This window comes from Cyprinus carpio, chromosome A21 (genome assembly GCF_018340385.1).
Source record: "Cyprinus carpio isolate SPL01 chromosome A21, ASM1834038v1, whole genome shotgun sequence".
Taxonomy (NCBI): domain Eukaryota; kingdom Metazoa; phylum Chordata; class Actinopteri; order Cypriniformes; family Cyprinidae; genus Cyprinus; species Cyprinus carpio.
In genome coordinates this window covers 15910928-15936613 of record NC_056592.1, presented here as the reverse complement: position 1 = coordinate 15936613, position 25686 = coordinate 15910928, and the positions used below count along the sequence as shown (strand labels likewise).

Sequence of the window (25686 nt, the reverse complement as noted above, 5' to 3'; positions counted from 1 at the left end):
GGTAAATAAATATGATAGCCTAATTGTGCTTTTTAGTAAGGGAGTCAAAGGCAAGATATCACTGAATTGGTACAGTAATGTTTTTCTGCCTGACATCCATTTTAGTTCTCTCTCACTTCACGCTGTCCCTCGCTTGAGCAGTTTTGGCACAGACAGAGCCTGAGAGACATGCCTCAGTGGCACCCAGTCTGAACATGAAAGCTTTTGGAGTTGTGAGGGTGTTTGTGCTGTGTATTAGGTGACAAGAGAGAGAGAACCTGCTGAATGAAATGAGAAACATACTGCCACTGTTTTTGTTTATCATTGTGCAGCTATTTTCATATTAAGTAATGGGCTGAAAAATGTGTTTCATGATGTTACATTTAAAGGAGAAATATCATACTATTTTTCTTATTTAATATTTTTTCCCCTCTGCAATCAGCTTCTGGTTCTGAAATTTACAGTATGTGTTTATAGTACTCAAAATTTCAAGAAAAAAAAATCATTATGATTTGACCTCTTTAATGACATTTAATCATTTGTGCACATTGTTTGCTGCATGTTTTGCAGGTTCCCCTCTGGGTTTTCAAGCTGGATTGGAGTATTTTATTAAATATTTTTTTTGAATTGTAATAAGCAACTCGCGAACTCGCAGAGAGACATATGAAGATGAGATCTTTAACATCGAGGTTCTGTTGGGTGTGGACTGCTCTGTGGTGATGTTTCATGGCAGAGAGCACATCCAGAAGTACCTCCTGACCCTCATGAACATTGTAAGTTTTCCAAACCCCATTAGAAAGAATTTAAGCTTGAGGTGGTAGCTAATGGTTATGGTACTGAGATGACCTTCATGGCCTATTATCTTATGCACATGTCATAGGCATCATATCATAACACACAAATCATATATTTGTTCCATGCTTTTAAAAAAATACAGGTTCTTTATTGGCGTCTATTTTTTGATGCATAATCTTATTTATATATGGGTTCTCTGCATTGCACAAAAGGTTCTGGAAAAATGGGTTATTATAATGTTCTTCACACATAAAAGTGCCAAAAGAAGGTTTTTGTAGCAATGCAGTAGAAAATGCAATAGGTTCCCCAAAGAACCTTACTGTGAACAGTTCTTAAAAGAACCATTTCCTTCTATTTTAATAATCTGAATAAACAATTCCATTTTAAAGAACCTTTTGTGCAATGGATTACGTGGATATAAAAGGTTTTTCATGGAACAATCAATGTCAATCAAGAATCCTTATTTTTAAGAGTGTATGAAAAAAAAACTTCATGGAAACATGGTTTTAATATTTCATAGCTGCTAAAACCTTTACTTTTAAGATTGTTGGGAAAGTGTCCTCCTACTCTAAGTTACATTGTATAAAAGAAATTAGCCAAATTGCATTTTCTAAATGATGCATTAGCTACAGTAAATGACCAGTAATTTCACCTCAGGAACTCTCTGCCTAATATAAATACAATCAACATTTATCAATGGTTTTTTGTTTTATGTAAATTTTCAGAATCTGGTTTTTTAAATAGTGATTTTATGATTCATTTACTTAATTGTTTTTAAACTCAAACAGAGAAATTAGCATTACTTGTGTATGTTAGGGCTTGACGCTTGGATGTTGATCCAAACCTCCATCCATCTCCTTGACAACTGCTCTGAGTCAAGAAATTACATCCACATCCCTGACAAGGTTTCCTACCTGAAAGATTGATGTACTTGAGTTCCTTAAAAAAGACCAGACTCGCAAGGAACTTGCTTTCAAACATGCACAACAAAACATTTTATGCCTTTCCCTCTGTTTTTTCTTTTTCATTTGACTAATCTTTGCCAGAAATTTGACAAAAAAAACATACCCCAATGTTCAACGATGTCCCATGAGCAATGTCAAATGGTCTGTTTGAAAATACGTAATAATTTTTTTGAATTGATTTGATTGTTGGTAACATAATTATTAATTTTAATTATTAACTAGATGTTTGTTTGTTTTGTTTTTTGGTAACTAACCATATACAGTACATATTATCTATATACAAGATAGCATGAAGCACAAATAAAGCTACCGAAGAAAAACACTTACTCTAATATACATTTTAGTGCCCCTTGTGGCGATGTTCAAAATGTTCATATTGGCATTGCGTTATGAACTGCGGTCTGACATTTTGAAACGTAACAACATACAAAATTGAATTTGTGTAGCTAGAGCAGTTGTCATTCTTATAGTTATATGTGACATTTAAGTCAAGTCAAGTCATCTTTATTTATATAGCGCTTTAAACAAAAAAGATTGCGTCAAAGCAACTGAACAACATTAATTAGGAAAACAGTGTCAAGTGTCAACAGTGTCAAGTGACTGTATAGCAGTTCCAAAGATCGTACAACTTACATTCCTCCATCCTCGTAGTCACAGTTCACTTTTGACTGCACGGCGGTCCTGTTGCTAAGCAGAAGACAAGCTGCAATGGAAGACCTTGCTGCATTATTAATTTAGTCCTAATGATTTTCTGGCACTTTGGCCTCTTACTCGTCAATTAGCTACCTGCCAGCTACAAGCAGAGATCTAGACTAATAAAATACCGACAGGGTCCTGGAGAGGGCCAAAGACAGCCAGTGCTAATGAGAGACTTGCTGCTGAGGTGATTAGTACGGTGTGTATGTTTGTGTGTGTGGGAGAGAAGAGAATAAAAACAAGAGAGTATGTGCTGATAATAGTCATTTATGTGCCAGGTTACAGAGCTGTCATTACTGAGTGCCTGAGTAGATACATGGTTTCAGGTGGGAACAGGGTTACCTGGCACTGTTTCTCAGAGACTAATATTTCAACTGTTTTCGTGCTTAGCAACAATGATAATGAACTGTTTAACAACAGGGACACATCAATTTGTGTCCCTGTTGTTAAAGCATAAAAAAACATTAAAACTAACAGTTTATTTACTGTAAAATAAAATGACATTTTCTTTTTAATTTTAAATTTTTTTGATACTCACAATCAAAAGGTTTTCCAAAAACAGATATTTTCCATATTTCTATATATGTGAATACAATTACGCATAATTAGTCCATCCTGTTAAAGTTATCATATGTGTAAATGAACGCACACACATGCATTTATATCTAAATTCCTGTTAGTCAATGCTGATTTTACAATATTCTCATTACACTGCTTATTAGCATGCACATTAACTTATTTTTGCTGTTATTAGTACTTCACTTTTATGTTTAAGTCTGCTTTGCACTATTAACTAGTTGTAATGTGAAAAGTGCCTATTATATCAATAAACGTTTATCGAATTGATATTGGCTGTTTATTAGTAGGCTACTTATAAAGCACTTATTATATATAGCCTTTTTCTGCATGACCATATTCTAGATCCCTTAATCCTAAACCTAACAACTACCTTATTACCTATTAATAAGCAGCAAAGTTGGAGTTTATTGAAGCAAAAATCATAGTTAATAATTAGTTATTAGTGAGAATTGGTCTGTAAACTAAAGTGTGGTCATTTAGTTTTATTGACAAAACAAGTGGTATTATGAGGAATAGGCATCTAATTGTATCTTTTTGTATTCTGGGGAGGGTTTGAGTGTTTTAGGGGAAACTATAGCTAGAATTTCTTTCTTTTGCTAAGTGTCTGCTCTCCATAATCAGACTCAGATTTTTAAACAGCCTCTAGTCGAGCTGTCATCCATCTGTCACTGTCTTTGTGTATGAGTGTGTGTGTGTTTCTGGTACTGTGTTTCTTTTCTTTCTCAACACTAGGATCTAGTCGAGCTGTCATCCATCTGTCTGTGTTTTTGTGTGTGTGTGTGTGTTTTTTTGTTTTAGTTTTTTTTTTTTTTATGCATGGTAAAATTATCAAATATGTGTGTTTTTTATGAAAGGATGCAGATATGCAAAGATACATTTATAATAAACCCTCCACCTCCCCCAGCTCCACCTGTCTAGTTTTGCTAGAGAATTTATGTATGTTTATTTCCCCTGCAACAGCATATCTAACATGCTCACAGCAGCATGTCTATGTATCTGGTGGCAGTAGCAAGTCCACACTTGAGTGTCAGCATGCATAACAAATCTTATATGTTATATGGTATTGTGTTGTGTGGCCTTAAATTTGAACGTGAAGTGTTGGTGTGAAGTGTAAGTATTCAAAGGCCTAATTAATATTCAGAAATGTCATAATTGAATTTTTTATTACCTGCAAATATTTAGCTACAATTATGTATTTTTTTTATTATTATATATTCAGAAATGTCTTAATTTTTTTTTTTATGCATGTATTTATTTAGATTTAATTATGTTTTTTATTAATATATAAATATCTGAACACATGTCCAGGCACCAGTAAGTAATGACTCAGCCCTTATGAAAATTAACCATGCTTTTATAATAGTAAAAGTGTAGTAACCATTGTTATGTTTATTTTATTTTTTTGGCATAATGATTACAATTTGTATAACCACAGTTTTACTACAAATACAGTACCATGGTTAAACTATGGGTAGCACAGCAAAACCATGGTTAATTTGTGATTACCGTGGTTAAACTATAGTAACCATGGTTTTTTGGTTTTATTTGTACTGTAGTAAAATCATGGTTCATTTTTGTAAGGGAGGGTTCAGGGTTCATCTTTAAATCCTTCTCAAGGTGACTGTAAGGGTAAGTGCTGTGCATTTTTCAGCTCACAGGCAGTAAACTCTGCTTTTTCCTGTTAAACTCCCTAACTTCTCAAAATGCCTCTGGCACTGTGACAGTTTTTCCTGCCTACATAATTTTTGTAGCCATGTTATTGTCCAGGCGAATTACACATCCATTCATCAAGTCCAGGCTCTCTGTAGTAACTGTATGTTTGTGTTACATTTCTACTTGTTTATCCTTTGTTTTCTTATGAATTGTTCCACAGGTGAATGAAATTTATCAGGACAGCTCCCTGGGTGCCCATATTAATGTTGTCCTGGTTAGAATCATGATGCTGTGCTCCTCCAAGGTAAGACGGCATCAGCTAGTTTCCTTCTGAAACTTTGTTGGATGACTGTGGTTGTATCAACAGCACTTCAAAGTATGAAAATATCTGATCTATGAAAAAATATCTAGTGTATGACTTCAGTAGCTGTCCAACAGAGACTGTATTGAAGTATAATTCTGGTATCTTGTGGTTTCACCACTGTAGCCAAAGTAGATTCAAAGTTGGGTTTTTGGATTTATTTTGTAATGGATGCAAATGACTTGAATTTCTAAGAAACTTAAAATTAAAAACTGAGAACACTGTTTAAAAAATAAACAGCATACTAAAATTGAAAAAGCTTGATTATTGACTTTTAGTTACAAAGTGGTGCCAAAGTCCTGTCCAGCATGTTTAGGTTTATTCCTTGGTCCACTTTGCATTTAATTACTGAATGAATAAATAAATTAATAAATAAACTCTGAGATCTCATGTAGAACTCTAACATCAAACTGTAGAAAATTACAGTTTTCTCTTGAAATCATCTGCAAAATGATACCAAAAATTGGTTAGTAATGTATAAATGTTATAGCATTAACAGATTTGGCTTAAGCATTCTAATACTGAAATGTTAAAATTTCTGAAACTAAATTGTTTCAGTGAACAGTGTCCGGTATTAACCTATGATTTGTGTTGGTATTGTCAGTCCATGGGTTTGATTGAGCTGGGCAACGCTTCTCAGAGTCTGGAGAATGTCTGCCGCTGGGCCTACCTACAGCAAAAAGAGGACAAGAATGATTCAGAATACCACGATCATGCCATTTTCCTCACCAGACAAGAGTTTGGGCCTACTGGCATGCAAGGTAATACTTTTGGATTCCATGAACTTACATTTAAACATGACGTGATGCATGTACATTACATCAAGAATGACAGATATGCAGATTAATTAAAATTCACGTAACTGGGAGAATGAACGGTAACCTTACCATACATTTTATTTATTTATTTATTTTTCAGAGAGACTTGACAACTTGAGCCACCATAAACAGACCAGTGATGACAATTTATCTTCCTTCTCTTTGCAGGTTATGCTCCTGTGACAGGAATGTGTCACCCTGTGAGAAGTTGCACTCTGAACCATGAGGATGGCTTCTCGTCTGCTTTTGTTGTGGCCCATGAGACAGGACATGTGTGAGAATCTGCTTTTGTTGTGGCCCATGAGACAGGACATGTGTGAGAAAAACTTGATAAGAAAACTAAATATGAAAAAGTCGAGCCCCAAGGTTAATCATAATTTAAAGTTCAACTACTAATTATTTAAAATTCAAGCCACTAATAAGTTCACTATATTGAAGCTATTGGGTGGACAGTAATATCTTTGAATATCAAGCTATTGGGTGGACAGTAATATCTTTGAATTTTTTAAATCAGAGAAGTCATTGTCATTTATATTTCTAAATATTTCATAAAATGTTGTATATCACTGTACACAAAGATGATGTGTATAGATATTATATAGATATTATATAATATAGTTACATTATACATTATATATTACATCGGATAAAAATATATATAATATATTATTTGTTACATATATCCATTCTCTCGCCCATATTTCCATTCAATACAGAAGATAACTGCATAGAGTTATATATTTATATATATATATATATATATATATATATATATATATATATATATTTTTTTTTTTTTTTTTTTTTTTTTTTTTTTTGTATAATTTTTTTTTTTTTTTTTTTTTTTTTTTGTATAATGTGTAATTATGTTTGTATTGCATCTGATTTTGTATCCAAAATGGGCAGTATAATGGCTCCTCTGGTACAAGCAGCCTTCCATCGCTTTCATTGGTCCCGATGCAGTCAACAGGAGCTCAGGCGATACCTCAAGTGAGTTACTTGGTTTTGGTGGCTTCCTGCTTCGTAACATATGAATATATTCTATTATTCATCCGGTTCCTTGATTACAAATTCTAAGATAGTACTATAACTCATGCAGTACATATGACTGTCTCCGTGACGACCCCTTTGATCATGAGTGGCCCAGTCTGCCCCAGCTGCCTGGTCTGCATTACTCTATGAACGACCAGTGCCGCTTTGACTTCGGCATGGGCTACATGATGTGCACTGCGGTGAGTGAAAGAGAGACTTTGTCACACCAACTAACCTGACATGCCACTAATTTGACATCATATAATATTTAGTTTTATAGTTAGTAAATCTGGCAATGCAGTATACTGGGTTGAGGCTTTGTCACACAGATAATACTAAAAAGTTCATCAGTTTTCATATAAATTTTTTTAAACATTTTTACCATTTCAAACAGAGAAAATACATTTCATCAACTTACAGAGATGCAGATATTAGCTTAGAGGTTTAGAGCCAGTCACTGCGTTGTTCTTCCACTGGAGCTGCTCCCTTTAGTTTTTTTGTTCTATGTGTGACTCAAATGCTCACAGCTCGATTGTGACACTTTGTCATGTCAAAAAGAGAAATAAACTTTTCAGTTTTATATAGACGTCGCCATCTTTTGATGTTACTTTGGTCATTGTTGTTATGGTCACTGTTAGGGAATACAGACTTGACTCCCATTGCACATTCATACATCAAAACGCTATTGTATGTTGTTTTGTGGATGTGTGATTGGAAGATTAAAAGATTCAAGTATGTGTGTTTGTGTGTTTGTAAGTCTGAACAGTGTGAACATAGCTTTAATAAAATTATGAATATTAAAAATTTTGCACTGCATCTGTAGGTGACTAATCACATGTAATCAAATTATTACATTGATAATGTTACTATTTGTAGAGACAATCATATGTTCTTACTTCCTTTGAAACAAATATGCTCTTTGGATTATTCTTAAATCAGTGCTAAATTTCAGTTTCTTTTTTTTAATCTAAAATTGTTATGGTAATTGTAAAATTTGTTATAAAAATCTATAATTTTTAAATTAATAAATATATGTATGTGTGTAATATATATATATACTATATATATATATATATATATATATATATATATTATATATATATATATATATATATATATATATATATATATATAATTTGTATTTTGTATTCATTATTTATTTTTACGGTTTTTTATTTTATGTTAAATGTTATTTTTTTTTTTTTGTTTTTTTTTTAATCATTTTTCTTTTAAATTTAAATCAGTATCTGTCTGATTTACATACAGTTTTTATGTATTAACGATTAACGTTTTAGGTTATTAACGATCCTCGTAGATGCATGCATTTCTCATGTACAGCTGTTTCAGTTCACATTTGTAATTTCAGTATTCTTAAGGATTGTATACTTGCAACTAATTTCTGACACATGAAATAAAAAATTTTGCCCCATTGTTATCAATGGTTTCCTGTTATGATACAGTAAAATAAAGATTTTGTTTAAAATGTGATAAATGAAAAAAAAATAATGCAAAAATATTAAAAAAAATCTGGACTGCTGGACTCCACTTTTTTACATTCAGCATGTTCTATAATAAGAAATTATGGTTGTTTAAGCAGGTGCAAGCAGGTATTCATCTGTACAACAAGAAAGGCAAAAATAAAATCTCTGAAAACAATATAAAAACACTTTAAAAAACAAGACTTCTTCCACTTTCCCATTTCTCTGCCAGCATACGGCCATGTAATCTGGGCTAGTCACATGGTCTGTGTATATGAATGCGAGCATGACTGTTTCTTTTAGTACAGCACCTACGATCCTTGCAAGCAGCTGTGGTGCAGCCACCCCGAGAACCCTTTCTTCTGCAAGACCAAGAAGGGCCCTCCTATCGATGGGACCAAGTGTGCAACAGGAAAGGTTAGACCTTATACTCAGAACCTGAGCATATACCCAAAACCAGAATACCAGATACCATTTTCATATTCTTTTCTCCCTCTCTCTTTATTTCTCCAGCACTGTTTTAAGGGTCACTGTATCAAGCTGACGCCAGACATTCTTAGGCAGGATGGCCACTGGGGTCAGTGGACCAAGTTTGGCTCCTGTTCTCGTACCTGTGGTGGTGGAGTACAGTTCCGAACTCGAGAGTGTAACAACCCAATGTGAGTGCCTTCAAATTTGGCTCCTTTTCTCGTACCTGTGGTGGTGGAGTACAGTTCCGAACTCGAGAGCAAATCTGTTCTATGTTTGTAGTCCCTCCCCCCCCCAAACGGGGGGCGCACTTGTTATGGAAACAACTAGAGTTTTCCAGATCTGTAACATGGAAAAAGAGTGCGACCCAAAGGCCCTAGCTGACTTTAGAGAGGAGCAGTGCAAGATGTGGAACCCTCACTTTGAGCATGAGGGCACCAAACACCATTTGGCTGCCCTACGAGCACCTGAAAGTTGAACGTGAGAGATGACCTGATTTATTTAGTTCCTTATTCATTTCCACATCATTTTCACATTTGTGCAGTCAGTCTCATGGTTTATGCTGGTGAAAAAGACATTGGCACCGGTCACATGGTATTATGATTCCTACTGATTATTTTCAATGCTTGATTATCCATTTTTATTTGCTGTAGCTGTGTTGCTTACATCATGCTACAAATATTTATCTGAAACAATAGCCAAACACACAAGAGTGGCCAGGTGTTAATTTGTACATTAACAGTCAAAGTCTTACAGTACTAAGTGGCATACTTAATGTAGTGTACTGAAAAATAGCTAAATAAACCAGCAGACAATGCATTTACAGAAAAAAATATTATTTTAACAAAATAAATTATTAAACACTGCAGCAAGTCATCTGTACACCTAAAACAACAACTCTTAATCTGTAACTAATTGAGGCATAATGATATTGGGATAGAATAGCAGAGACCCTATAAGCTAATGTAAATAATGTCAAGCTGATTGTCGCACACTAAGTTAACAATACTAAGTTTATTTAAAAGAAGATTATTTTATATATATATATATATATATATATTTAAAAAAAAGTTTTACTACAGAGACGAACCAAAAACTTCCTTCTAATAATTATATCAGTTTTTGTAACCTCATTGACTGTGATCAGAATATAGGATTATTATATCACTTTATAATAATTAACAAGTTTGTGGTCATATCTTTTAAATAAAAAGAGGAAAAACTAAATTGAAAAGTCATACAATCTATGGAAGATGATACATGATGGATTATGTTAAAAATTATTTTAATATTTGCGTTTTATGTATTATTTACCACATATGTCCATTGATCCAAATATTTCACTATTACAATAATATATATATGATTATATATAGATACTAATATAATATATATATATATATATATATATATATAGTATATCAAGCTGATCATTTCATGTACTCTCGGAAGGCCCTAAGCACAGAGCTTAGCTTTCTCTTTGCATGTGTTTTTGGATTGTGCCATTTTCTCTTTCAAAAGGAATACTAATGAATACAATACGTCTAACAGCATTTCTTGAATTTGAGTTAATGTTAAGTCTCAGCATTTACCAGTACATTTGGTGGAAGATCAAAAGTGGTATCTAACATTAATTAATAGCATGAACATTTACTACACAAAAGTTTAATAAATATTGTACAAAATATAATTTAGTGTGCTTGTTAGTTTCAAGGTAGTATTAACTAAAACATTAACAAATTAGACCTTATTCATGACCATATCAGACCGCATTTATACAAATTAGACCAAAGGTGTTACCGAGATATATGTTATATTTGTGAAGCTTGTGGTGTTAAAAAAAAAATCAATAGTAGATAAATAAAAAAATTCATCAAGGCTAATTATGACTTTTTAAATCTCCTTATCTCCATCAATTTTTATTTTATAACTCTCACAATTTTTCGATTCAGTTCAGACTTCTAGCAAATTACCTCAGTTTGTGTTTTTTGTTTTTTGTGTTTCTGATGTGTTGTAACTCTTGTATTCTGAGTTTACATGTTTTTTGCATTTTCAAACCAATTCGGTTTGTTTTGTTTTCAACGGAATACAAATACAAATAAACAATTCTTGTCATGAAACTCTGGAATGGCACAGGCTAATGGTTCGTGACTATAAGTGCTGATATAATCATCATTTATTTCACTATAGTGCAGATGACTTTGGAAGCATTGCTGCTGCTCAAACATTCAAATATTGCTGGTAGCAGATGCATGGTACGTTTTCAAAATAACCCATACCACCTTCCCCAGCTCCACCTGTGTAGAGTTCTTTGGGGTAATTTCAGTGCTACAGTATGTTATACATGGAGGTAATTTCTCATAGACATTATATGTGGCAATTAAAGCACAGTAGTTATCTTACAGGTTACCACAGACGCATGTCTGTGGATTGTACTGGCGCTTGGTAGCAAGGCTCTGTGGTACTGCTCTGGCCACAAGAAGCAGCGCAGCGTAGTCAAATCTACTTTCCGCCAAGACCAAACACATTAACATTGCCATGTATTATTACCATGCTTAAATACTCTCAAAGAGGTTATCATGACATAAGAAAGTTAGTGGTGAAGTTTTTGTATCTCACTCGTTGCTGATCTTGTTTTCTGCTATCGGACTTGGTGAGTTTAGTCTGTCCGTCATTTTGGAATATGATTTTTAAATTTTTTCTAAGAATTGGGAGATAAAAAAATTTGCAATTCCTGAGCAAAATTGGTCAGAAGGGGGGGTCAGTAAATGAGCTGACCATCTATCCAATTCTTACTTCATGACAATATACTCATGATTCGAATATATGTTCTTAAACAATTCTCTGAGAAAAAAAAAGTTGAGTAATTGTGGTAGGAATTTGGTGGGGGAAAATAAAGTTACTTCTTTTTATTTTTTACCTATGGAATGAAAAGAAACAAGCTTTTATAGTTTTATGTGCGCAATCCATCAAAAACCTTAATGCAGGGCCAACAAAGATGGGGATGGAACCTTAAATTCATGAAAAGGATTGAAACCAAAACATTCCTGGAAACGGGTGGATCATGGTATCATTATTTATAATATCTGTCTATTTGGTAACTTTCATCGTTTTATAAGGGGTCATATGGAGTTGCGTGATTTTAAATTTTTCCTTCTCTTTGGGACATCTTTGGTGCATAAAGAAGATCGGCAAGTTGCAATCTAAAGTAAAAGTATCAAGACCCAAAAGATATTCTTATATATAAAGTTTTAATGAGTGTTCAAACCATTCCCTCCTAAAATGCCCTCGTTCCAACAGTAGCGCCCCAAGCATGGTCACATGCACGTCACGATTGTGGATCATATTTGCATTAACGCCGCCCAAATAGTTAATCGAAAATAGAAGATAAGCCTAAACTGTTTATTCTCCGCTGTTGCTGGTCTGGCGCCATGTCATGGAGAGGATATCGCGAGCGTGTTTTTGTTTTTTCAATTGTGAAAGTGAAGTTACTGTTTGGTTTGGGCCTTCCAAAATATGTGTTTACAGTTGTATTTTTCAAACACTGTTCCAGAACAGTTCGCGCCCAAATATTCACTTATTATACAGTGTAACCGCATTTTACATGGAGGACGCAGGACTGTTTCCTGAACCAGTTAGCCTACTGCAATGGTGTGTACTGTGCGTTCTATAAAGTGGGGGCAGCAATTCCAAGCTTTGCAAGGACAGTCTGCTGCGCTTTTTGTACCCACGCGTTCCTGTAATAACGTCTAGTCATATGTTAAAGGATTTGCCACTAGATTGATTCAACAAAGAGTTTTGAGTAGTGTAGAGTTTAGCGCTTGTTGGTTTTGTCGTTTCTACCGATCACAAATGCAGCCATAGTTGTTATGTATTTATTGCAGGCAACGATATTGCAAGGTATTTAACACTGGTAAGAAGGACAGTAAAAGTCATTGTATAAATCAGTAATTATGTCAACCCCTGGATGGCAAACAAATGCCCCTTGGTTTTGTAATTGGTTGTATTGGTGATTGGATTGGATCTCATATCGTGTCGGGATTCTCGACCTCGGAGCACGGCATGTACAGTCTGGGTAAAGGGGCGTAGCCAATTTCCACCACAACCTTGAGGCATCACAGCTCAATCCACAACGCACTTGGATATCCTGGGCCAATCAGCGTATACCTTCGGCTTTTACAGAACGATACGTTTTTTTTAAAAACTCGGAACAGGTGTTTCAGAAAGGCCGGGGCTCACGAGGAGGGAACACAATATGTACAGCAGTGGTTCCCAATCCTGGCCTGAGACTCACCCCCGAGACCTCTCACTGCAATGATCATTTAGATGTTATTCCCCTGTTTCAAACACCACCTAATATTCAACTCATCAGCTCATTAGTGCAAGACTCGCAAGAGCCTCATCAATGTGTGGTTCAGATACGATGAGAACACCAGAAACGTGTAGTCTGTTGGGGGTTTTCCAGGATCACAGGATTGGGAAACCACTGATGTGTCAGCAAAATGTGGAAAAAAAAAAAAATGGTTTTTTTAAACCTCAAACACACACACCCCCACATATAACAACATTACACCAAATACACAAAATAATGCTCTGTTTATCAACCGTCATTATGACCCCCTTTTAGATTCAGCACAAAAAGACGAAATAGGGTTGTTTCAGTCAATCTGTAGAGATGCTACTTCAAACATTCACCAAAATGTTTGTGGCCCAGATCATTTGAAAAGGGCGAGCCAGCCAAGAGAGGGATCAGCAGCAGGTTGGAAGAAAGGCCGACATGGAAATGTGATTAAGCAGCACATGGCATCTCCAGTTCATCTCATTGGGGCCGAATTAATTACTGCTACAGTAGCAAGGAATTGCAGGTAGCGCAGTCTAAATCACTCAAAACATCTCCCCCACTACTGTGCTAGATAGTAAGTAAACAGTCTTCATTTCAAGTGCACATTTCACAGTAAGAAAATGGGGTGCATAGTGGAGACAGTTATGGTACATTTTTGTATCTTTTGTTGAATCGACTTTTATTAAATTTTTTTATGTAGCATACACCTTCTTGTAGCTCTCAAAATTAATTAGCATTACGACGCACAAATCTGATATCAGGTGGCATATCTTATTAACATCTATCCATATGAAATTTTTCTAAGAAGTAGCAATGTGGTCTCATTAGTGGTTTACAGGTATTTTGTATGTAAATTGTGGTTGGTGCTTTAAGATTATTATTTGAGTAAGGAACAGACAGGAAGCTAAAGCTGAGGTGTCCACGGGAAGCCAGAGCTTTTTCCCAATATACGAATCTTTTTTTTTTTCCTCAATCTCATGAAAATATCTGCGTCACACATGAAACCCACATAAACTGACTCAAAAACGATGTTTAGTATTCATGCCAGACCAGTATGTTGGCGCTGTAATTCTGCCACAGAGAGACACTAATAATGGAGCACATATAGAAACGAACAACTTATGAACATTGAACAATACATTTAGTAATCTGTTTGTAATGTAGTAATAATATAACGACAATCGTAACATTGGTTGTTCATGTTTTTGTTTTTGTTACGTGAGGTCATGCGGTGGTCTGACTAGGCGGCGTGACGTGGGCTGATTGACGTCATCATTGTCAGATTAACTATACGGATTTCGCTTGTCCTTCAAGAAAACGCAAGGGGTTGTGTTTTGCAGATTTATCCACTGCTCATGGAACCCGGTTGTCAAAAAAATATCGGGTTCACCTCTCCCCACAAACACTGTATCCGTGTGATAACAAAATGTATGCTATATACAGCTAATAGGTCGTTCTCCGTGTGGACCGTACCTGACGTGGGAGAGAGGAGAGGGGGATGAAAAATATGGGGAATAGTAAGGTCCTCAAGCCAGGGACTCAAAATCAGTGATTCACCAAAGCAAATAATGGACACTTATTGCCTTCATATTTTAGTGGATTACTTTCTTCATTGTATAGGGAAAAGCTCGATAAAGAACAATAATTTTATTTGATAAAATCTTTGTGTTAACTATGTTAACATCTTTACTGTCCTCTTTTGAACAATTTAATGCATCCTGCCAATATAAATTGTAAGTTATATTTATTTATTTTTTCTGAACGGTTAGTATGTGATGCTGAATCGCTAACATAGGAATGATGCTAATACATGTTTTTACAGACTTTGAACCTCATTAAAAATGTGATGACATGCATTTCCGTGTGTAATACGTGTACCCCGATTCCAATACTTTTCTAAATAAATTTCTATAGTTCCCTGTTGGTCACTACAACTGCTCGTATCAGTATATGCATAGACATTATGGCGGTGCTTACTGGGGGAGCTCAGTCTCTCTCTAGAGTTAACCAAAAACAAAACACACAATAGAGTTTGAATCAGTTCGACTTGCGATGGTATTCTTTGCAATATTAGCCGATGTATATCTAGGTAGTAGATACTTTTTGAGCCGAAGATGGCTGCATGCATCCACTCATCTCAGACTTTTTGCTTTGGATGAAAGTAAGTTCACGGCCAATTCACCACATCTTCTTTTGGCATGATTTTGGCGTAACAGCGCCATTCCACTGTGTCCCCCTCTCAGCAGTGGTGTCTCTCCACTGGGAGACTTACATTTCACAAAAGAGCAGTTTTGTATGAGACGGTAAGCCCTATGACCCTGAGAGCTTGCCGTGGGCTTTGGATGAATTGGTTTTTTTCGGCAACAGGGTGTGGATGCTCAACCGCAGTTTTCAGCCCTGGTGCCTTTTCTTCTCGGAGGTGCATGAGGAAGTCGCAAAGTCGTGGAAGGCCCCTTTTTAAGGCACCGAAGCCACCTGTTGACTTCTCTGCCGATTCCTCACTACCCTCTCGATGGCTGTGGGCCAAATTAGGGGGAAACATTGACATTCCCTAGGCGATTGGCGTGCACCTGTGCTCAAAAAAGCTGCCACCTGGAGGAATCATCAGTGCACTCCTGTCCAAGGCCTATAAGCCTGACGTCCAGCCTGGCTGCCAAAGGCTTACAGCGCTGCAGGCCAACAGCCGCCCTATCTGAACCTGCATGCCATGGCAATGTGTTAGCATCATGACCCGGGACTCAGGTCAGCCCCTTTACTGGGCTAGGTGCCCATCTGGATGGTTCGCTAGTTAAACCCCTGCTTCCCTTGAATAAATTCCACCTGTCCATCTTTTGTTGTAGTAATTATCCACCCTACTCTCACGGCAGAACCCTACCTCAGAGACCTCTGTCATTTCCCTATTCGTATCTTCCACACAGCACCTCTTCCCTTTGGGTAGGATGTGGTCCTCCGTAGCGCCTTATCCCTTGGACTTATCCCCCAACGTTTCCATCTAGCCTCGTCTTGAACAAGAACGAAAAAGGCGTAAAGATCTAAAGCAAGTTTTTTCAAAAGTAGAAAATTCCCTTCTGTTAAAGAATTTCTGTGGCTGGAACAGCCAATAGCCTTCTCCAGCAGTGATGTCAAATATGAATTGCTATGAATTGTATGAATTTGTCTGTGGTCTGTTTTTTGCACAGCTGAAGAGAGATGTCAACTATACTGCCAGTCAAAGCACACATTGTTCCTACAAAGACCCTTACAGCGTGTGTGTGCGTGGGGAGTGTGAGGTAAAGGTTATTCAAACACACCCACGTAAACCATCCATCACTGAAGTTCATCCTCCAAAATGCCATAGAATGAATAATATCAGGCCTAATCAGCCTTCTGAGGCCTTTCCACTTCTCACTGCCTGGTAAACTGTTGATTTGCTAGAACAGGACGTTGTCTTCAATGGTCTGTGTTTAGCTAGTTCTGTTATTGGTGGAATACATGACTGCAAATCCTGATTGATAAAATACATGCTTAGATCTCAGTGTTTTGCTAGTGGAATTAAAAGATGAAGTGCATTCCAAAATGTATTGCTTTATAATCTGAAAGGGATATGAATGTCTGGAAAAAGCTGGGTTTGAATGTGCACCAGCACTGGCACTCACCTATGGAAAGATGGGATCTGTGATTGTTTCCATGCAGTTGTGTGCTCAAGAGAGTTTCCTACCTTTTACTGATTTTATAGGCAAACAGTGGTTCTGTTAGAATTAAGATTAAGTTTAGAATAAATTTACCATCCATGCATACATTTTCATGTAAAATTGCTGGTCAATAGCACTGTTGTCTTTGCCTTACATGCATTGCACACAAAAGCAGTTACAGATCCAGTTGGAGAAATGCTGTTTAGTTTTCTTCATCAGTTTTGTTGTCTTGTTTTCCAGTAAAAATGTAAACATACTTCACAACAGATATAAGTATGAATAATAAGTATGGTTTTTAATTTTTTTTTTTTTTTCAACAAATTGCCAAAGGACTAAGAAAAATAAATTTGCTCTGAAGACAAGGCTTAAATATCTTTTTCAATTTTGTAAATATTTTTTAGAATTGTTATTGTATAAAAAATGTATACTCTTTATTTTGAAGATCTTTTACTGGAAAAACTACAAAACTGTACTTTTTTTCTTCTTATGTCTCTATATATTCTTTGTTCTCTTAAACCCTGCTCTCTGCACAGAAAGTGGGCTGTGACAATGTTATAGCCTCGGAGCTAGAGGAAGATAAGTGTGGTGTGTGTGGAGGAGACAACTCTACCTGCAAGATTGTCAAAGGAAATTTTACCCGCAGCACAAGGAAACCAGGTGAGCGTCTTCCCTCACTGCAGACTCCATGAGCAGGTTCACTCAGTTTATCCAACCCAGATTTATTTTAAAATTTCACCACAATCAGGAAATTCTTCATTTCTTAAATCTCATTTTTATTTTTGTGAATTGTATTCCTAGGTTTTCTAAAGATCCTGGAGATTCCTAGAGGAGCACGCCACATACAGATCCGTGAATTCAAAGGAACTCCACATATTCTAGGTAGAAGCTCCTTCTCAGCAAATGCCTCTGTGATTAATAACTCCAACACTGGCCTTCATAATTCAAGTGTCTGGCCTCCCACTGTTTGTTATTGATGAAGAGGTTTGGACTCCTCCTGGCACTGAGAACATTAGGAACTCCAGCTCAGTGGCCGTGAAGCACCTTAGCTGCTTAGAAGTAATGACTTCCAATACTGTGATTTATAGGTACAAGAAATGCATATAAAATCAGCTTGATGAAGACTGATCCTTGTTTTTGTCTCACTCAGTGCATAAATTTGACTGCATGGAGTTAAGACTGTCCTAATGTTAAATTTTCCTCTGCTAGCGGTAAAGAACCAGGCCACAGATCATATCTTCATGAACGGCGAGGATGATTTTCCTGAGTCACGTACAGTAATTGAGAAAGGTGTGGCGTGGGAGTATACTAACAATGATGACATGGAGACGGTCCAGACCACCGGGCCACTGAAATATGGAGTTCTCATTATGGTAAGAATGAGCATTATATCAGCCAAAATTACCAGAAGAAGTGGACAACTGTCAATCCAGAACTAAACCTAAAGAGCTTTCAGGGTTAATAAGGGCAGTACCTCTAGTAATGGATAGGAATAGTTTACCAAAAATTAAAATTTCAGTTGTACTCACCCTGGTGTTGTTCCAATGGCATTGGCCCTTCTTTCTTTTTCAGACTATGAAAGGAGAAATTTTAAAAAAATGACCTGCCCTGCTCACGCAAAAGATGCAAAAGTATCACAGAATGGTCCCATGTAACACGTGTCATACATTTCAAATGTTCTGAGGGTATAGGATAGGGTTAGGTGAAAAACAAAGCAACATTTATTTATTTATTATTTAAAATCCTGACCTTAGCCATTGGTCTTTTGTGCATGGCTGTGTTCATGAGACTCTGTTAAGTGCACCATTGTGAGAAATTAAAATTAATAAAAGCACAACTTTGGGAAAAAATGTGTCATTGTACTTTTTTCAGTAAGTTAAAAACTTTCAGACAGGAATGGTTTGTCAGGTGGCAGTCAGAATGACAGTTGATAGATGTGAACACAACATATACATTCAGCTCAGAGAAGAAAGTACATGGATTGTATTTTATTTTACATTTTTAGTAATCTAGATTTCTCACAACATGTGATTTTCCTGGGTGAGTGGAAATGAACTGTGGCGCTAAAGAAAGCACAGTTGTGTACAGACCAATGGCCTAGGTAAGATTATTTTAAATAATACATTACATTTTAGTTTGTGTTTTTCAAAAAACCCTATTGTATACACCCAGAACACTTACATGACATGTGTCACATGGGACCATTCAGTGAAGCCTTTGTGGCTTTTTTATTTATTTTTTATTTAAGATTTGTTTGATTTTTTTGATTTTGGTCTGTTTTTTTTTGGATTTTGTGGTCAAGCATGAGTAGTAAATTTTCAAAAGAAAAATTAATATTTTTTGGCCCAAAAAGAAATACAGCATTAGAATAATACCAGGGCGAGTAAACAATTACTTAATTTTCATCTTTGGGTAAACTATTAACAGTTACATTAAATCACATGATACCAATAAATCTAGTCAACAGAATGTACTTTAAAAAGTAACATGCTTCACCAATTTCAAACATCATCTCCAGGTCCAGTCTCAGAGCATTTCTAAAGTCACGCTTTCATACAAATACATCCTGCCAGAAGATCCGCTCTCATCAATGGAGAACACCCTGCCTCAGGATGACACAATTTACTTCGAGTGGGCTCTCAGGAAGTGGTCGCACTGCTCAAAGCCATGTGGCGGAGGTACACAGCAATATATAAGAATTGGCTACTTTTCAATTTTCTTTCAATAGAGAATTGGCTACTTTTCAATTTTCTTTCAATAGAGATAGAATTTTAAATTGAATTGGCAATGTCCAATATTATGCATGATTATTAACCTTATTAACTTTAGTTCCAAACATCTATTGTATGTACCTCAAAACATTTATGTACAAAACAGTTCAAATGTTTTTTTTTCAGTTTGTTTGTTTGTTTTTGAGATTTTGAAAGTCTCTTATGTAAAATACCAATTTAAAAGATTTGGTTTTCACTTTTAATAAATAATGTAATTTATTCCTGTAAAGGAAAACATCTTGGTTACATATGGTAACTCTCATTCCCTGATGGAGGGAATGGAAACTTTGTGTCAAAGTCCAACACTAGGTGTCGCACTTGAGAGACCAGATGGTGGAGGGTATTGGTTATTTGTGTTAACTCTCATTCAGTGAAATAAAGGCCAATAAAATTTGGGCTGGCCACACTTCGGATATTCAGGTATAAATATGCCAGCATGGCATTTGCTCACTGATTTTGTTCTGGAGAGTCAAAAAGTGTCTAAACTCACTCAGAACCAGTTCAGAGGGACACGATGTCTCTGTTCGCTCCATAAGGGAACAAGAGTTACCATACATAACTGAGACGTTCCATTTTAGTCTGTCACTTTGACGTAGTGTCGAAGTCCAACACTAGGGGTCTGTATACTAAATGTCACAGCCACTGAACTGTTACGAATCCACAGGGGTGCAGGTTTTGACAAGCCCAGTGTGTCACAACCAAATGCACCTCTCCTCCTCATAACCTTACAATGCCCAAGACTTATGACCTTACTCTCCAACATCTGGGAGAGCTGCCATATAAGGCAAATGTCACCTCCAACTGAAGACTTTTCTATATAAATAAGAATAAAATAGCGTCTGAAAAGTCATGGTTGTTAATATTGGGGAAGCGTTCATTTCACCAAGTGGGGAAAGAGCCCGTCCTATCTATGGATGAACTGGCATTACTACTGAGATAGGGGAGGTAGACGTGCCAGATACTATCCAAAACTCAGCTGTTGTCTATAAAATTGCAGTCCATAGTAGAGTGGGATTACATAGGGATGGAGACAACTGTGGAGCTCCTCCGCTGTCTCCATGAGGGATACCTACAGAACTAGCTGCATCAGCAGACACAATTCAGCTTGTCTGTTTACAAAAGGGTACTTAATGGATGCACAGGGAGTACCTTATTAGGAAAAGGGTAATATGCTAGATTTTTCTTACCTTGAAAGAATACTTCAGGGTTACACAAGTTGGTCCATAAGGGGCAAACCTTTGGCCAGGATCCATCCGGTGTCCCAGCTCAGAGAAAATGCATCCATTAGGACTAGTGGAGGCTGTTTGGAGACAACTTTCAGAGCACTATGGAGGGATCCATTTCAAGCAATGAGGGCAGAAAGTTCTCGCCGAACTCAGGAATGCCAGTGAAAAGGCAAAGGCCAGGGAAATGGAACTCTGGACCTCAAGAGTGACATTACCTTTAGAGAGGCGGAACTACTAATCACTCCACCTTATAGTCACCGTAAAGATGAATCACCTTGAGGATATGGGCGAGTGCCATGACTCCAAAGTGGGCACAACGGATCAGGTGCCCCCCACCATAGAAAATTGCCCTTCCAACTAGTGGGAAGAGGCTGTTTTGGAGGACTTTCTTCTTCCGCTGTCGTCCAGGCAGACAACTAACAAAACTCTTGTCAATGGTCTCAGGTGCAACAGTAATACTAGATTTTCTTTGAAATGTAACCAGGGTTACCACTTGGTCCTCAGGGGTTGGCCTGAAGGAGGGGTTGAATATATTGCATGGTTGACGATTGAGTCCTTAGGGGGGGAAATTGGGATAGGGCAAAGATGAGGGGGTCTCAGAGTGATGCAATGGATGGAATTGTGTGCTGGGTTAATATTTGTTTTATTTGATCAATAACTACATAAATTGAGTGGCCAAGAGGAACATGATGAGGAGACAGGAATGAATAGGCTGTAGGGAGTACATGATGAGAAAGGAGGAAAGGCTGTAGGGAGTCCAGACTTCTTGTCAATGATTTTTGTGAGTGGTGTTTGTTGAAGTATTTTTTGTGTATGTGAGGCAGGGTTCCTGCAGCGTTGTGGAGCAAGGCTCACAATGGAAGAGGACGTTCGAAGCACTCGGTGATAGTGATGCTCTGTTTCAGAGCACTCGGTGATAGGTGCGCAGGATGTGTGTTTTAGAATATGTGAGGGGGTAGAATTTTCTTTTTGAAATTGATTTATTGTTGACTTTCAGCGTGGTGGCAGATTCTGCAGTGTGGATGATAGCATAGGTTTTCAGCCTCCACCTATGTAGGTATGGATTGTTTGTGTTTCTGGTTGTTCAAGTAGAGCTGGTTGGTCAGTTGGTAATTGAAACTTCTTAAGGCTACTTCTCCTCAACCTGAGAATGAGCTGGTGTTGCCACCTTGCTGCCAAAAGATTGCCTTCGGTCGGGCTTAACCACCAGCCCAGGCTGATGCAGGGTCAGTGCAGTTCTCACAGGACGTCCCCAGCAACAAGCAGGCAGAGATTGCCACATCAGGGGCCAAGACAGAATACCTTTGCCAGTTTGCTGACTGTTGAGAAATGGCGGTGGCACCAAAAAGAACAAACTGGGAAATGTGGGAGTAAAGAAAGTGCACTTTCTCAGTGACCCGCATTCCCATCAGGTTGAGCTACATGTGGTGCTTCTGGGACACTGATGTACAGTGATGATGTACACTGATGACATGCCCTCCCCAGAGCCTGCTGCGTGACCTTCATAGCCCGGAGGGCATAGTCAGTCGTAGAGCACAGTTCTGCGGTTGGGTCCACCCTCTGGCAGACCCTGGCCTAAACAACAGCAGGACAGTCATGGGGTGCAGAGTGGATGCAGCTTGTCCAGAAGCAGTATAAGCTCTCACAACAAGGTAAGAGGAAACTTATATGCTCTGGACGGGAGTTTCAGACTGCCCCTCCAGATGGCAGCGTTTTGCGTTCTGCATTTTGCTTGATCGGTCTCTCCACCTGGGGGACCCCCATATATTCCTTTGCTGGACTGCTGTCAAGGGTAATGAGAAAAGAGAAAAAACGGTGCATCGTATTAGAGCACTTGTGGTTGGAGGAACAAGAGGTCTGCAGGAATTCTTCCTCCGGAACTGCTCCCGCAACATCTCCTTGCTCCCCTTCAGTGTACATCATCCAGGCCTTGTACCCAGAAGTAGAAGTGCCAGGACAGGATGCAGATGAGGTGACTCGTGCTGATAGCAGTGTATTTACTAACAAGGGGAATTAACAACATCAAAAGATGCTGTTATTAGGAGGTTTTTTGTTATAGATAGATGTTGGTTGTGGTCAGCAGTACTTATCTGTGTATGGGCAGTAGAGAAACCAGTGCTTTTACCATAGATCCTATGACAAAGAGATTGATAGCTGAATGAAAAAAAAAGATGCTGCATCGGCTCCGAAGAACAGAACGATTGAACAAATGCCACACTGGCCTATTCATACACGGATATGCAGGGCGTGGCCAGCTGTGCAAATTTTGCTTGCCAACATCATTGTCCTTTTTTCAATGATGTCAGAGGTGTCTGGGCTCCGAAGTCTGACCCCTAGTGATCATTGTCCTTAAAGTGACAAATTGAATTTTAACTCAATCTTCAAATCCAAGCTCAAGATTGCTATTTAATATGAAAGACATAGAAATCTTTGTTTACATTAACATTAATGACTTTACTGTCACTTTTTAATCAATTTAATCCGCTCTTGCTAAATAACAGTATTAATTTCTATTTTAAAAAATCTAATATTAGTGACCCCAAACTTTTAGAAGGTAATGTATGTTTATGTGTAATTCATAATAAAAAGTACAAGTATTGTTTTGTTTGTTGGTTGTTGGTTTTTTTTTTTTTGGTTATTTATGTTTATGTTTTGTTTTCCATATTCTGTTGATTTATTTTTTTTTTTGTATTTAATTCTTAATTCAACTCTGAATGGTGCACAACCCTGACAGACAAGAGCTTTGAGTGAAACTTGGATCAGTGGTAGGAGACAACAGCTTGTATTGTGGCATTTTGTCTGTTTGTCTGGCTTATAGGGAAACAGTACACACGTTTTGGATGCCGGAGGAAGTCGGATGGCAAAATGGTACACCGCACACTCTGTGCCAACATACCCAAACCTCGCGCCATCAGTCGAGCCTGCAACCAGAAGGAGTGCTCAGAACCAATGTAAGCAAATGAGGTTCACCATGTGGTAGTTTTCAAACCATATCATACAGTTGAACTGTTGTACCATCTAAATGAGTGATGGATGAAGGTGTAAGGCAGGGATCACCAAACTTGGTCCTGGAGGGCCGGTGTCCTGCACAGTTTAATTCCAACTTGCCTCAATACACCTGCCTGGAAGTTTCAAGTATTCCTAGTAAGACTTTGATTAGCTGCTTCAGGTGTGTTTAATTAGGGTTGGAGCTAAACTCTGCAGGACACTGACCCTCCAGGACTGAGTCTGGTGACCCCTGGTGTAATGGAATCTAAGGGTTAGTGGAAATTCTTTCAAGGTGTGTTGTGTATTTCAGCTGGGTGACAGAAGAATGGGAGGAGTGCAGTAAATCATGTGGTAAGACTGGTTCTCAGACTCGACCAGTGCGCTGTGTGAGACCTGAACTGGAAGGTTCATACAAAGCCATCAACGCTAAGTATTGCAATGATGACCGGCCTGAAGGGCGACGACCCTGTAATCGTCACCTATGCCCTGCACAATGGAGAACTGGACCTTGGTCTCAGGTCAGTATGAGTAAGATTGAGAGTTTGAGAGTTGGATGTTTCATTTTTTGTGCACATTTTTACATTTAGATTACCTTTATCTAACACTCAAAGTTAATCTTTAAAAACACTTGGATTAGCGTGTCCTATTTAATAACACTGTTAGAACACAAAATGGATATCCATTTTTCATACTATACATTAAGATATTATAATAATATGGCTACATTCAAAATGAATTATTAATGTTATTGTTCACTGCTTTATTTTTAATTTATTAAATACTAATAAAAATAATAAGTAATATTTGTGATTATTGGCCATAACATGAAAATTATTATCAAACATATCATTCAGAATATCAGTGATATTCTAAAAGAAAGAATTTTGTATCAGCATCTGTATCAGTTGCTGTATTTTAGCATCAGTGATGCTATAATAAAGGACCATCATTATGTTAAAGCAACAGTTCACCCAAAATGGTATTCTCAAAATATTACTACTTTAATGTAACAACCTTATTCTCAAAACATTATGCCATTATTTAAGTAACGTCACGACTTATTCACAAAGTCTTAAGGCAGTGCAAAGTTACACTACTTGCAGGGCTACATTAATGCACAGGCTTACCAGATCCCCATACTTTTTACTTTTGTGTGTGTTTTTTTTTCCCGGCAAGAAATGCAATTCAGGGCTCTTGCACTGTTTTCTACTGTGTGTTTTTTTTTAGGCTTTACAGGGTGGTTTAATTAAGAACCGTTAACATATAAAGAAGCTTTCTGTTTCACTAAAGGTTCTTTGTGGCGAAAGAAGGTTCTTCAGATTATAAAAAGTTGAGAAAGAAATGGTTCTTTAAAGAACCTTTGACTGAATGCTTCTTTGTGGAAGCAAAAATGGTTCTTCTATGGCATCGCTGTCAAGAACCTTTTGAAGCACCTTTATTTTTAAGAGTGTATGTGCGCTCAGAACACACAAAATGGAGCTCTCTCCCGTGTCTGCTTGAATGCTTTAAACCCTCTTGAATGTTTACATTTCGTGACAAATCCGTCATCTGTCCCAAGCGTCATTCCTGCTGGCATGGGCAGTCCTTATTGTCAAGCCGGTGGTTTCAATAATTAATGTTTATTAGCCTAGTTATTGCATTAGCTGTCAAGAATAACTATCGTGATTAGCAGTATTTCACATCTTCTCTTTCTTTTGGTTAATGTTATTAAATGATTTCACTATCCTTAAGGTAAATTAGTGACTTAAAAAACTGCATGTGTATAGTAAGATTAGTGAAAATGTAAATGAACTTACCAGCCTGTTACAAAGATCCACAAGCAGTTAAACATATTTGTGAAGGTGTAACTCAAAGTGCAGAACGTTTT

The 25686-nt window shown here is 37.2% G+C and overlaps 1 protein-coding gene across 1 annotated transcript in view; it reads left to right on the top strand.

Moving 5' to 3' along the window:
* Window positions 1–611: 611 nt before the first annotated feature.
* Window positions 612–25686, top strand: part of adamts2a (ADAM metallopeptidase with thrombospondin type 1 motif, 2a) — a gene marked incomplete at its 5' end in the record, with an annotated part of 29686 nt that continues 4611 nt past the window's right edge. Inside the window, 18 exon segments of the mRNA XM_042711499.1 lie at window positions 612–752; window positions 4888–4971; window positions 5633–5789; window positions 6015–6165; window positions 6729–6836; window positions 6946–7078; window positions 8660–8773; window positions 8870–9015; window positions 9107–9272; window positions 9274–9304; window positions 16352–16379; window positions 16381–16435; window positions 17371–17494; window positions 17636–17716; window positions 18044–18207; window positions 19353–19512; window positions 23650–23782; window positions 24130–24337. Of these exon segments, the coding sequence (XP_042567433.1) occupies window positions 612–752; window positions 4888–4971; window positions 5633–5789; window positions 6015–6165; window positions 6729–6836; window positions 6946–7078; window positions 8660–8773; window positions 8870–9015; window positions 9107–9272; window positions 9274–9304; window positions 16352–16379; window positions 16381–16435; window positions 17371–17494; window positions 17636–17716; window positions 18044–18207; window positions 19353–19512; window positions 23650–23782; window positions 24130–24337 (2184 nt within the window).